The following is a 13,878-nucleotide window of genomic DNA, read 5'->3' on the forward strand; positions in this document are numbered from 1 at the left end:
GAGCTACAGGAAAATCAAGGGATGAAGAAGAACTTGGAGGCTGTAGAAGGTGGCTAGAAGGAGAAGTTTGAAACCTGCTCGGAGGATGGTATAGGGAGGAGGAGATTGGGGGAGAAGAGGGTTTTTTTTTTTTGGATAAAGCTATTGTGTGTTTGAAGTGCTAGACAATGTGTAATGTTCATGACCTCCATCCCCACTAAACGTCTTCAGTAAAATTTGTTGTGTAGTAGCGTTTGGAGGATATGACAAACACTGACTGTGCCTCAGGAGAATCACCAAAGGGAGAAAATAAGCTTTCATAGGGAACCCTGTAACATGGCTTCAAGTTAAATACCATGATTGTGCAAAAGATTGAAAAGAATTGTAGAGACAGTTCAGGACTGAAGGAAGCATTAAGGCAATACCATTAGGCAGTGAGTGACAGAGTTGATCTGTGGAAAGGAGTTTGGAGGAAATTGAGCGCTCCACTGACTTGGGGTGCCTTAAGGGAGAAAAATATTTGCATCTGATTTTTAAGTGTGTGGGTGGAAAGGAGAGAAGATATTGATGGAGCAGAAGATACTGTATTGTAAATTGAAACATAAAATTGCCAGTATTCAACATTTTTGACATACCAAAAAAATTGGCAATTTCGTGTGATACTACCTGAACTAAGATACTTTACAAACTGCAAATCTCCAAATGAAAGTAGTCTATTATGATTTTTTAAAAAAACAGACAGCACAGTTTAGTGAAGCTGTGAAAAACCTTGGCTCTGATATTGGACAAACCCAAGTTTAAATTCTGGGTCTACCCCCATCTAGCTGTAAGGCCTTTGGTCAATTTAATTAAATTCTGTAAGACTCAGGAAGCTTATGTATCAAATGAAGCTGATCACAGTACCTGCATCTCATTGGGTCACTGTGAGGATTAAATGATATAAAACATGAAAAAAGCTTAGTCCAGTGACAGCATATGTGTTCAATAACTATTAGCTATTTAATTACTAATTCTACATTAACTTCATTTCTGGAGGTCATTGTACCTTCCTGCTCACCTTTTCAACTTTTGACTACCTTTTACCTGGTTCCTTTTATTGGCCTTTGTACTAGCTCTTCTTTAGCACTCTCATATATGAAGTTATTTATTCTCTTTTGTGGTAAAATTCCCCTAATTCCCCATGAAATTGAACATATACTGCTTTTGGTGTGGGGCTGGGATTTTCCAAATCAAGGTAGAAAAATCTCCCCTTGGGCATTCATTCTCTCAACAACAGGTACTTCTGCTGTTACTACAAATCCTAGAGGCTAGACATTCACTAATAGGCACTTCACATGTATTATTTTTATTTAATTTTATTTTTATTTTTTTTTGCGGTACGCGGGCCTCAGGCTCCGGACGCGGAGGCTCAGCGGCCATGGCTCCCGTGCGCAGCCGTTCTGCGGCATGTGGGATCTTCCCGGACCGGGGCACGAACCCGCGTCCCCTGAATCGGCAGGCGAACTCTCAACCACTGCGCCACCAGGGAAGCCCCACATGTATTATTTTTTGACTGTCTGTCCATTTAATTGTGAAGGAAAAAGCTATATGTCGATTCTAGGTCTGTGGTGGACCCTGGGTTCAAAGCAAGTCTGTCTAACTAGAGATTATGTCTCTTTCCTGATGCCTAAATTTTAAAGATAGTAGTGGACATCTGTTATGTTAAATAGGTTTTATTTCACTTGCCAAGTGTCATTGATTGGTATTGGCTGCCAGAAGCATTGTGTTGAGAAGGATGCTAAGGCCAAGTCTGTACTCAGTGGGAATGTCATGATCAGTTAGTAATGTCTGCCGTCAGTGCAGCAGAAGGGTGGACAGGGTGCGAACAGCATTCAGGTTGTTGATTTGTTGATCCTTCGTATACATGCTTAATGCCTTTGGTTGCAACAGAGGACATGGATCAAGCTGTTGCCCAGGACTTTCTGGTGTCTTCTTATTTAATTTTACAAAGTTTAGTGAAAATTTCCAAACATTTAAGTGAAAACGTAAAGAGTCAACAAAATTCTAAGACCTCAAGAATAATCCCTCTGCCCCATCTGCAGAGTCTTTGGGAAACAGGAGGGATGAGATAGGAAGTTTGCTTTATTAAGTATCACCAGCTGGTCTGACTTTGTGATTGTCCTAAAGTAGCTCATTTTGGCTGATAAAAAAAAAAAAAAATGCTTCTCTTTTACAGGTGTAAAAACTAATTTGATTTCAAAATAGCTGTTAGTAAAGCAAGATGAGAGAAAAGAGAATGCTCTTTTGGCAGAAGGCATTTAAATCCATTGCATATGGAGATGTTCAGAGTGCTAGACTTTTTGCTTCTGAAGTGGCAATGGCAAAGCAATGTCAGCTCAACAAGGTGATGGTTTTAACCACAGGACATGAAGGAATTTGATTAGGAACCCCCAAACTTTTATTTATATATATTTATTTACATGTACATACATATATATGTGTATGTGTGTGTGTGTATATATATATATATATATATACACACACACATGTATATGTATATATAAATGTTTTATTTTTATTACTGTAAAAGTAATAAGAATAAATATAACTAATTAGGAAAATAAGGGCAAAATCATCAGCACTCTCATCACCCTAACTGACGAGGTCTTAGCAATGCTTTCCTCCATCAATATGTATATTTTCCCCATGGTTTTCATGATGGTGGATTTGCTTTAAATCGGCAGTTATTGAAATTGCACTTCAGTAGACTTGCGCTTAAAAAACCCAGCTCGTTAACCCATCACTGAGTAATTTCTTATTCTTTTATGTGGAGTCTTGTATTGTCATTTTTGGACTTCCCATTTCAAAGCTGATTTCGCTGGATGGTATATGGACAAACAGCATAAATTTGCTGTACCCTTTTGGTGTATACATCTTTTGTATGTGACTTACCCGTGGGGAAATAGACCAAAGCAAAATAGGAATAGTAGTTGGTCGTTTTAACAGAAAGCCACAGCGACAGAGAACTAGAAAGTGATTTTGACAGGTCATATAATCCATTCCTGTGGCTGAAGAAGCCAAGAAAGGGAGACCCAGCGAATTCTCTTCACAGCCCACTCCAGTGTTTTGCAACTCGTCCTGACAGGAATTTCTTCCATATTTCTTCCATATTTCATATCCCTCATTTTCTATTTTTAATCTCATTCTTCTTGACTCAGCGTCTGCAAAACACCTCAGTTTTCTTTTCTGGAAATGGTACTATCCAATGTCTTGCAAGCCAAGGATAGCAAAGCAATTTTCTCTCCCGTATCAACTTCAGGGGTTTGGTGGGAGACACCTGGAAAGCCAGACTCCTCCCTCCCTGCCCCGGACCCCCTCTCCTGCCCCAGCTCTGTGGGAAAGTGCCCGAGGGCCAGTGAATAACAGCTTCATCTTCCATGAGCAAGAGTTGGGGCACTAGACACATGTCATAGGAATGTTCTGAAGCTTTTCTGTGCAGTGAGTTTGTTCCCCAGTTCTCAGAGCTGATACAGGAAATCCTTAAAAAGCAGGAAAGGCGGGGGCTCCATCAGTCAGAGGGGACATGCCAGCCTGGGTACCAGAGCGAGGTGTGGGAGGACCTTCTGTGTCAGGGGTTAACACTTTGGTTGCTGGCTTTTGTGGAGATCCAGTGAGTCCTGGGGAAGTTAGGGGTGAAGAGAGAGCACTGGAGGAGCTTTTATCAACAAAATATTTTAACAATGATAGCAGTAACAGTTCATACTGATTGAGTATCAGTCCTTCCTATGCTCCCTTGACACCCACTCCAAGTTCTTGAGGCCAAAAATATGTGAGTAGAACTCAAGTTACTCTCCTCTCTTTGCCCAGTCCTCCTTCTTTGGTGAGTTTTTAAGCAAATTAGAAAATCATCTTCTTGGTGTCTTTCCTTGAGAAATCTTAGAACTGGCATTTGACATAAGAAAAATCCCACTGTCAAACTCCAAAGCGAGTCACAGATTTAGCAGGAGGTTGTGTGAAATGTAAACTGCAAAACTGTGTAAACTATTAAGAAAGATCTTGCTGAAGTCATTGTCTGGATAGTGGAGCACAGAATACAGAGCAGAAGACTTGCCATTTATCAGTCATTCAATTAAACACACCAACCCAAAAGAGAACTCCTCAAAGGAGATCGTTTTAGAGCACATAATGAAACACAAAACCAAACCAAACTTGTCTCTGACTTTTTTTTTTTAAAGGGCTGTTTAAAAAGATAACTGGAGAGTGTGGGAGAGTGTGTACCACTTCCCCCAGATTTGCTGTGCAGAAGTGCAGAAGTGTGAGTGATGTAGAGGTACTTGTTTATTATAGAGCACATTTCAATGCAGTAATCATAAATATTGCTAAGGTTGTGCTCCGTTGAAATATGACCTACATACTCTTGATTGTTTGTGTTACGTGATTTGTCTGACACCCATTACATTCTGGGTAATAGCAGCCATTTGTTGCTCTGCACAGCAGGCTCTTCTGACAAAAGAAAATAGGCAGCAATAAAAAAGCTATAGTCTGAATTACATTCTGCACAGTGCTGCACTGCTGAGAGTTTGTGCAAGTGTGTTAACAATGTTCTGAACTGCCTCTTGTCAGCCTTCAGCCTGTAATGGCCATCTGTCCTCACATAAATCTGTCAAAACCTGCTAAGTTCAAGAGAGAGCATGGAATATACCTTGTACTGTCAACACCAAAATGTACACATTCCCCAGAAAATCAACACACAGGAAATAATCCGGAGGTTATGGGAGGCATTAGCCCGGTTGATTTAGGCTTGTGGGCTGAAATTGAGAGTCCGGCAATTAGTGGGAAGATGACAAAGGTAGTGGGGTTGAGGAGTTGATTATTGACTGCCCTTGTACCGCAGGGGAAAACATTCTGGGTGGAGGAGATGGGGTTAGAGAAATCTAATTAGTTCAGGTGCAGCAAAGGGTTCCCTGTCCCGGGCACAACTCCTAAAAGCTGGACATCACGTTAAAAGAAAAGAAAAGAAAGAAAAAGCTTCTTACATGTTTATTTATTTATTTATTTATTTATTATTTTATTTTTTTGCGGTACGCGGGCCTCTCAATGTTTTGGCCTCTCCCGTTGCGGAGCACAGGCTCCGGACGCACAGGCTCAGCGGCCATGGCTCACGGGCCCAGCCGCTCCGCGGCATGTGGGATCTTCCCAGACCGGGGCACGAACCCCCGTCCCATGCATCGGCCGGCGGACTCTCAACCACTGCGCCACCAGGGAAGCCCCGCTTCTTATACTTTTGTTTTGCTTTGTTTTGTTTTACTCTGGATCTCAACCCTATCTGGAAATAGATTTTCAATGAGGCACTGGTGACACGCAGTCTCGTGCTCCTTAAGATGTCTCAGTCTTGCTCTGGGGTATGCTCCTCGGATTGAAGAAGTTTCAGTAAATAGTCAAAAGGTTAGGGAATGATCTGAATTATTTTTCCCTGCCCACCGACTCACTAATCCTAAAATAACTTCCATCCACTAAGAGAGTATTATTTAATGAGCAGGGCCGTCCGAAATTTCTAGTCCTGATATTTTCACTCACAGGGTATATCTGCTTATCTCAGGGTGTTTCTGTAAGTTTTAAGCAGATACACAAGAAAATCTGTACTTACTGCAGATTTTAAAGAATGATCTCTTTATGAAGTCCTGGGGGCTGAATCCCTGAAATGCCAGCATTTGGTGGAATATTCAGCACACAGTAGGTGCTGAGTGAAAGTCTGTTTAATTGCCACAGGCCATCTAAAATGAAAAGGAAGTAAAAGGCTTTGTTTTCAACGCCAAGAAACTCTAATCATGTGTTAGCGCTCCCAAGAGCAACTTGAGAATCGGTTATTTAAGCGATAATGAGCTTAGGTACTAGGACAAGGGTTTCAAATGTTCAAGACGAAAAAGAATTTCTATATTTAAAATCCCTAGATAGCTGAGCTATTTTTAGAACTAGTCTCTCTTTAATAGTGGCCTAATTTGGTGTTTCTGAAGTTTAGGGTTTCTTTTTATAAGTCTAGAATGTCAGTCAAAATATATCTGCCTGAGATCAAGGCAAGGTGCCACATAGACGCGGCGGGATAGTGGCTCTCCATAAGTGGTCTATGAACCGTGTCATTAAAAATATTTGACCAGCTTCCCAAGTGATCCATGGGCCACTGAAATGGGACACCTACTAGTAAAGGAGGATCTAGAAAAATAAAAATGAGTGAAACATTTTGCAAAAATAAGCCCGAGCAATATTCCACTGAGAGCTTCTCATCTGTCTGGAGAGACAAGATGTAATTCACATTCAAAAAGATAAGCGTGAAAATATAGCAATATCTGGTAAGTGAGTGATCCTGGCAGTGAATTATTGGAAAAGTAAAAATTACCCCCATTCAGAGTATCATGAAAAGATCTATGAAGTTGTATTTGAGGATGTTGAATGTCATTTCCCCCAATTCAAGGGCTATCTCATTTGGAATATTTGACTGTTATTTACTCAGCAAAGAGAGATTATTCATCATTATTTCTTTGAGCATCTTAGCTTCCTGTGAGAAATATTTGAGATCTTGTCATTTCTTTGCTGGGAGTTGGTATCTTTACATTTGTTGTAGCAGTAATTGAAGGTAGCATGTGGTTGAAATCAGTGTGTATGAATGGGGCAGTGCAAAGGGTAGAGGAAACAAGCAGAGAGAGAGATGGACAAACAGAAAGATAGACAGGGTAAGAAAGAAAGCACGAAAAGGAAGGGGCGAAGGAGATGGAGGGGGAAATGGGAGGAATAGGAAGAGACGGAGGAGGGGAAGGAGGGAAGGAGGAGAGAAAATTGGCCACATAGGAATTTCTTAGAGTGAGTAAAAGATATACTTGTCTATGAAAGAGGGAACACAAGGAGAGTGAACTTCAGTGACATAGATGATTCCTTCAGTAATGTCACCTCCCTATTATCTTCAAGCGAAGAATGGAGGGCAGGCGTACAGTAGGCTGCTGATAAAGGGAAGCTTTTCTGAGACTCAGATGTGTCACGAAGGGAGAGCAGTGTCTCCTTCTCTTTGTGTTTGCATTTCCCTGTCTTTCTGAACTTTTCTGGGATAGATGTCCAAAGTCAAACCTTTTTGCATTCTTGTACGTTTCCTTCCCTCCTTTAGGGAGAATTAGCTACGTATAATAAAAGTTGCCAAATATTGGTGCAAAATATTTCATTTTAAGGAAAATATTAATTTCTTCTATCTCTTTATTGTCAAGTAGGGGAGAGAGGCAGTGTCTTCCTGTTCATACCAAAACTTCATGTAGCGTTCTGTGCCCTACTTGGTTATGTGTGTGTATGTATGTGTGTGTGTCAAGGTAGAATTTTCCTTGAAGCCTGCAGTCGCCTTAAGTCCAACCCCAGGCTTCTTGTGGACTTAAGTTCTTTTTTGCTGAATAGCATCCTCCCGTCCTCCTAAATAAAAAGTGTATTGTAAACTAAAATGTTCCCTTGTAAGCATAAAGTCATTTGAACTCCAGCCTGCCCTTCTTCAAAGTTCCGTCAACTCTGGAGCTCTTCCACAATTCTTCTTCCTTGGCATAAAGGGCTGAGGAGGACTTAGGGGTGAAACTGAACAGAGATAACTAGGCTTCACACGCTCTCCCACAATGACTTGTGATGGAATTTTCTGCCCTCTGTAGAAAAGCACAAAAGGCAACAGCTGACAGATTCCCCCTCTTCTTCCTTTCTTTTTTTTTTTTCATTTTTTCAATTAGTTAGTTGCCGAAGCTTGGATTCGTTTCAATCCTTCAGCCTCCTAACCCGCCCTGATGGGGTGCTCCAGATAAAATGGTGTGCTGGTACCACAATATTTAGTGTTACTGTGCACTTAAGTTTCTGTTGCAGAACCATATTTTTGACAGAATGTATTAGTTATGCTTACAAGAATGTACTATACCTACATTAGCCATGGTTTACAAAGTTAATGAACTGTGGAGACAGAGAATCATTGCCGTCACGTTGTAGAGTTGTCTGGTACCCTGCGTTAGCCGGCTGCATTTTACTGAACTTACTTTTGATGTTGCCAATGTCATTCCCACCCTCCCCCCCAGTTGCTGTCATCCCATCTTTTCTTTTCTTTTCTTTTCTTTTTTTTTAAAGTTGCCTAATTCTTTGGCTCCGTGGGTAGATATCCTTGATTTTACAAAAATTCCTGACCTACATGCATCCTCCCCAGCATTCTTTACAGACAAATGCCACCAAAGGTCTTCTATGATTTCCCTGTGTCCCTACCGTGTTAATTTTCCACAACTAAGACTGTGAGAAGCCCCTGTAAATCTGAGCTTTTGTAATGCCTGGTGGTGACGTGGTCATGTTTCCTGGGAAGCAGGATCGGTTAGCATTGGCGTCTGAAATACAAAATATCATGGCTTTCACCACAGCCTCATATCGTAGATCCATCTTTTCTTGGTGACAGAGGCTTCGGGAGACAGAGTCACTTTTTCCGGTCTTATCGTGAATTTAGTTTCCTTCCTTTTCACTGAGTTTTAACCATTGTCTGAAATCTTGGAAAAGTTAGGAAAACATATCCTGGCATTTAACAACATATCTCTGTCTCTTTTCTTTCTCTCTCTCCCCTCCCCTTTTTTTTTTTTTTCTTTTATCATCTTAGGCCTAACTCCACCCACAACTCCTCCTCATAAAGGCAACCAAGATAACCCTTTTAGGGCTTCTCCAAAGCTGAAGCCCTCTTGCAAGACTGTGGTACCTCCGCCATCAAAGAAGGCCCGGTACAGTGAGTCTTCCGGTATCCAAGACAATAACTCCACCAGGAAAGGGCCCGAGCAGTCTGAGTTGTACGCACAGCTCAGCAAGACCTCCGTGCTCACCAGTGGACACGAGGAAAGGAAGGCCAAGCGGCCCAGTCTGCGGCTGTTTGGTGACCATGACTATTGTCAGTCAATTAATTCCAAAACGGAAATACTCATTAATATATCACAGGAGCTCCACGACTCCAGACAACTAGAATATAAAGATGCCTCCTCCAACTGGCAGGGGCAGATGCGCTCTTCCGCAGATTCAGACCAGTGCTACCTGAGAGAGGCCTCGGGGGTGAGCAGGCAGGTCTCTCCCGGCAGCACCAGAAAACAGCTCCAAGACCAGGAAATCCGAGCTGAGCTGAACAAGCACTTCGGTCATCCCAGTCAAGCTGTTTTTGACGACGAAGCAGACAAGACCAGTGAACTGAGGGACAGTGATTTCAGTAATGAACAATTCTCCAAACTACCTATGTTTATAAATTCAGGACTAGCCATGGATGGCCTGTTTGATGACAGCGAGGATGAAAGTGATAAACTGAAGTCCCCTTGGGACGGCACGCAGTCCTATTCATTGTTCCATGTGTCGCCTTCTTGTTCTTCTTTTAACTCTCCGTGTAGAGATTCCGTGTCACCACCCAAATCCTTATTTTCTCAAAGACCCCAAAGGATGCGCTCTCGTTCACGGTCCTTTTCTCGACATAGGTCGTGTTCTCGATCACCATATTCCAGGTCAAGATCAAGGTCCCCAGGCAGTAGATCCTCTTCAAGGTAAACCTTGTCAAAACCCACCCAAAGCCTAAGGCGTCCCCAGGAAGTGAAAAAAAAACAAAGGCAAAAAATGCATTCAAAACCCACAGGCAGCCCAGCCCCTCACCATCCATTCCCAGTGCCACAGGAACTAAGGAGATTGTCGTTACCCATACATTCCTCCCCATCTTCTCTTAAGTCTGTCATTCTTGAACACAGTGCCTTGAGCCAGTCAGATCTGAGAGAGCAATTTGTAAGAAACTTGCTCATCTACCTTTTTCCATTACCTGGAGAGCTGCCTTGTGCCAGGATAGGTGAGATCCATGCAAGATAAAGCTGACAGTGTACCAGGCCGGCGTTCGGCATTCACATCAATAAGAGACGCTGCAAGAGAACACGTCACTCCAGACCTCTAAGCTGACTAGATGATCACAAACTGTCACTGGGAAATCTCACAAGTAGCTGGGAACTGAAAGCCGGTTTATGTAATGCGGAATTCCAGGGGCTGTTCAGTCATGCCGATAAACTGGGGTTCACTGGCAGTTGCAAATGCCCTTCTGTTTTTCCTCCTCTCTCCCAGATCTTGCTACTACTATGAGTCAGGCCACTGCAGACACCGCGCGCACCGAAATTCTCCCCTGTGCGCGAGATCACGTTCAAGATCGCCCTACGGCCGGCGGCCCAGGTAATGACACACGTCCGTTTCCCTCCGCGCCTCTCATCTCCTCCCGTAGATGACAAGATGTTTTCTAAAACCCTGCCCCCTCCCCAATTTCCGATTAATTTTGCTCATGCGATTGGAGGTGGTTGCCTTAATGATGAAGTTATGTTTCTCAGGTATGACAGCTACGAAGAGTATCAGCACGAGAGGCTGAAGAGGGAAGAATACCGCAGAGAGTATGAGAAACGGGAGTCTGAAAGGGCCAAACAGAGAGAGAGGCAAAGGCAGAAGGCAATTGTAAGCAGCTTGGAGCTTACTTTCATTTTACAGGAGGGTTTCTTTTCTTTTTTTCTCCTGTCTTTTCTTTTCGTGGGGGTGGGCATAGATTAGAAAATAAGGGAAAGACTCTTGTTAGAATATGCAATACTCAGCCTTTTGGCTTTAAAGCATCAGTGAGTCCTCAGTCCCTCTTAACACAGACTATTGGAAAGCAAAATGTTAGGTCAGTGTATTTCTCCTCCATACTACCTGTTTCTCATTCATCTTGAAGCTCATTACTGTTTTCGACCTTTGTTTCTAAAAATGGAGGAAGGAGAGATTTGTCCAGTCAGGTACTGGTCCCATCAAGCCAGAGGATGAGTTCTTTGTATTGTTCTCTGCTGCTTTTTTTTCTCTGAGTGGAAAATGAAGAGATATCACTATTTGGTTTCAGTTTTCGTCTTTTTGGCAGACGTGAGGGTTGGATTGAGTTAGATTTAAAGGCAGTGGTAGAGAAAGATTTGCTAAGAAAGTCATCATTTCTTCCTTGTGCCAGGTCAACAACTAACACATCCATATTTCTTATGAACTGCTTTTCAATAACCTATTATGGATTTCAGCACCACGTACTGCAGGGTATTACATTCGCTTGACATATACACAGTACTGACCCTTTGGGGTTAGGATCTAGGTTATGTGCATCTAGTTCATTCTCCGTTGGTCAGACCTTAGAAGGCAAAAAGGAGGTCCTCCAATTGTCAGCATCCAGTACTTGTTCAAGGCAGATATTCCTAATTGATTAAGGAAATCTTTCCCACTGAGCCCCAATAGAGCCTTGAGGGCTTTCCCAACATGGTGCTTTAGGGAGCCATGGCATATCCATTGGAAATGGCACTGTTTTCATTCATTGCAGCTGCTGTCTGTTAGCTGCTAAACGTCATTTCAATGAAGATCAACCTTTGACACATCTTGCATACAAGCTAACCAGGGCTTAGGGAAATGGTTTTTAGCTGGAAATGTTAGATGGATATGGTACCTTTAAAACAACCCACAACCATCAACAAAATCTTGAAAAACCTACCTAGAAGAGCTGACTAATAGAGTCCAAATCGACTAATAGAGCTGACTAATAGAGTCCAAATCGAGCGTTGGCCAACAGTTATCAACTGGAGGAAAAAGGTTAACTGAGAGGTTTGTTAACTCAGGCACTCAAGGAAAAAGAAGGGAGAAGTAATTGAATACGTAGGCTAAAGATCTAGGGCTTTGCTGCCATTTAACTTGGAATCTACCTAAGACCAAATTAAAGGCCTTGAGAAAATTATAACACTTTCCCTCATTTTTCTCAACTTTCAAATGAGCTGTGATATTAACATCTGCCAGAGTATCATTAGTTAACACTTAAGAAGACTAATGAAAATTAAAAATTCAATTTTCTAATTTAGATGTTTTTAATTAATAGCCTGTTCAATAATTATAATAATTCACATTTATAGAGTGCCATATAGTTTACAAAGCCTTGTAGTGTGGCATGGTACAGTTAATATATACCAAAGAGAGTCATGTTGAGTAAGCATGAAGGTAAATAGTTATTTCAATGTTTTCATATTCATATTTGATAAAACTCTTCATGTTTCTTCCCAAAAGAATGACACTAAAGAGAGAAATTGTTTTATCATATATTTGCTCATTTGTGCAAAATATAACACAGCTGTAACCAAAGCTATGTAGATAGATGTAGATAAATGACATGTGCTTATTCTATTCTTCCAAAGATAATTTAGTGCCAGATACTTACTAGGGTGAAGAAAGGGAGGGAGGGGTCATTTTTGCTAGTTTGGTTCTTTACAAATAGATCAAAGAGTGTGATGGTCTATATTCCATAGATGCCTGAGCCAAAAGCACTCTTGAGGCCACTAGCCTCAGTCTGGAAGCAGATACCACCCTACCACCCTGCCTTTCCCTGTGTCACAAATATTGACCAGTTCCTTGGTTAATTCTTTGACTAAGACAGTCTGTATCAGTTCCCTTTGAAAGACAGCAATTATAGTGCAAATGTCAACTTGGCTTATATTAAGTCATCATAATTAACTAGATGTTTGTGAGAATTCTGGCTTTGAGATTTTTATTGTTTTTAAAAAGCAGATTAAAAAAGAAAACTAGGACATAGAGATTGTTTACTAACACAGTGACCCATAGGTAGTAAGAGCTTAGTATAAAGATTTGGGACTTAACTATTAAACCAATGCCCACTTGGACTATTAGATGCTATTTTTGCTTAAAATAAGTGAAAACACATGAGTGTATGAGAGACATTTGTTAGGTGCCTGGGTTCTAAAATTAGGTAAGACCTAGTCCCCACATCCAGGGAGTTCAAGTCTACTGGCTGGTAAAGATACATGAAGAGGCAATAGGGTGTGTTAATTGCTATTGCAGAGGATGCGCCTAAGGTACTGCAGTGGCAAATGGGTCGGCAACCAGCCCTGGGAACGAGGGAGGGCATCCCTGGAGAGGGTGAGATTGATTTGAAACCTAAAGGGAGGAAAGGGCAAAGGTTTTTTTCACCTGTGTTGTCCAGTGTGGGAGCCATTAGCCATGAGGCTAATTCAGCTAGTCCCAAATTTAGATGCACTATGAGTGTGATTGAATTTTGAAGACAGTACAAAAAAAAAAAGAGTGTAAAATACTTCATTAATATTTTTTACATCAATGACAAGTTGAAACAATAATATTTTGGCTATGCTGAGCCAAGTAAAATATATTATTAAAATTAAATTTGTTTTTTTACTTTTTAAAATGTGCCTCAGAAAATTTAAAAGTTACATATGGTGCATTATATTTTTATTGGAAATTACTATTCTAGGCAGAGACTTTAGCTTATACTAAGTCTCTGGAAAAGAACAAGCTATATTGGGAAACTGCTAGTCATTTAATTAGAACACCAGGGTACAGGAGAGGCAAGAAATAAGTCTGGAGGGCTCCATGGTCGCCAGATCCTTGAAGGGTCCTTTAAGTCATAATAAAGATTTTGAAGAATATCTTGAAGGCGTAGTGGAACTATTTAATGAGATTACCCGCAGGAAGTTTTTCTGATTGATTTCCTTCCTCAAAATGGTCTGCTTTCTTGTGCCATAATGCATTTGCAAAATATATTTTTACGGACTTGGAGATACAAGCAATGATTTTTGACTCATTTGACTAGATTTGCTTGAAAAGTCATTCATGAAACAGCTAGAGGAACTAGGACAGTTTGCCGAAGTTGATCGGGTAGGTGATTTCCATTCAGATTTCTGAGACACCCTGAAAGTAATGAATAAATAGCAAATTATATCTGGAATATCTTGGGTGCAGTGCTGGATTATTCATTAATTCAGATCAATTTTATAATCAGGGGAGCAGCAAAACAGAGGCTCCAAAAGGAAATGAAAAAAATAACGTTACAATCATGTAATAGATATTTTACAA

General features: G+C 41.2%; 1 protein-coding gene across 3 annotated transcripts in view; it reads left to right on the forward strand.

Moving 5' to 3' along the window:
* Positions 1–13,878, forward strand: part of PPARGC1A (PPARG coactivator 1 alpha) — a 663,089-nt gene that overhangs the window by 634,307 nt on the left and 14,904 nt on the right. For all 3 annotated transcript variants that reach the window (XM_049709463.1, XM_012531745.2, XM_004266198.4), the window contains 3 exons: positions 8,603–9,518; positions 10,078–10,182; positions 10,335–10,455. In XM_049709463.1, the coding sequence (XP_049565420.1) occupies positions 8,603–9,518; positions 10,078–10,182; positions 10,335–10,455 (1,142 nt within the window). The remainder of the gene's footprint in view (positions 1–8,602; positions 9,519–10,077; positions 10,183–10,334; positions 10,456–13,878) is intronic.

The sequence above is a fragment of the Orcinus orca genome, chromosome 4 (assembly GCF_937001465.1).
Source record: "Orcinus orca chromosome 4, mOrcOrc1.1, whole genome shotgun sequence".
NCBI lineage: Eukaryota > Metazoa > Chordata > Mammalia > Artiodactyla > Delphinidae > Orcinus > Orcinus orca.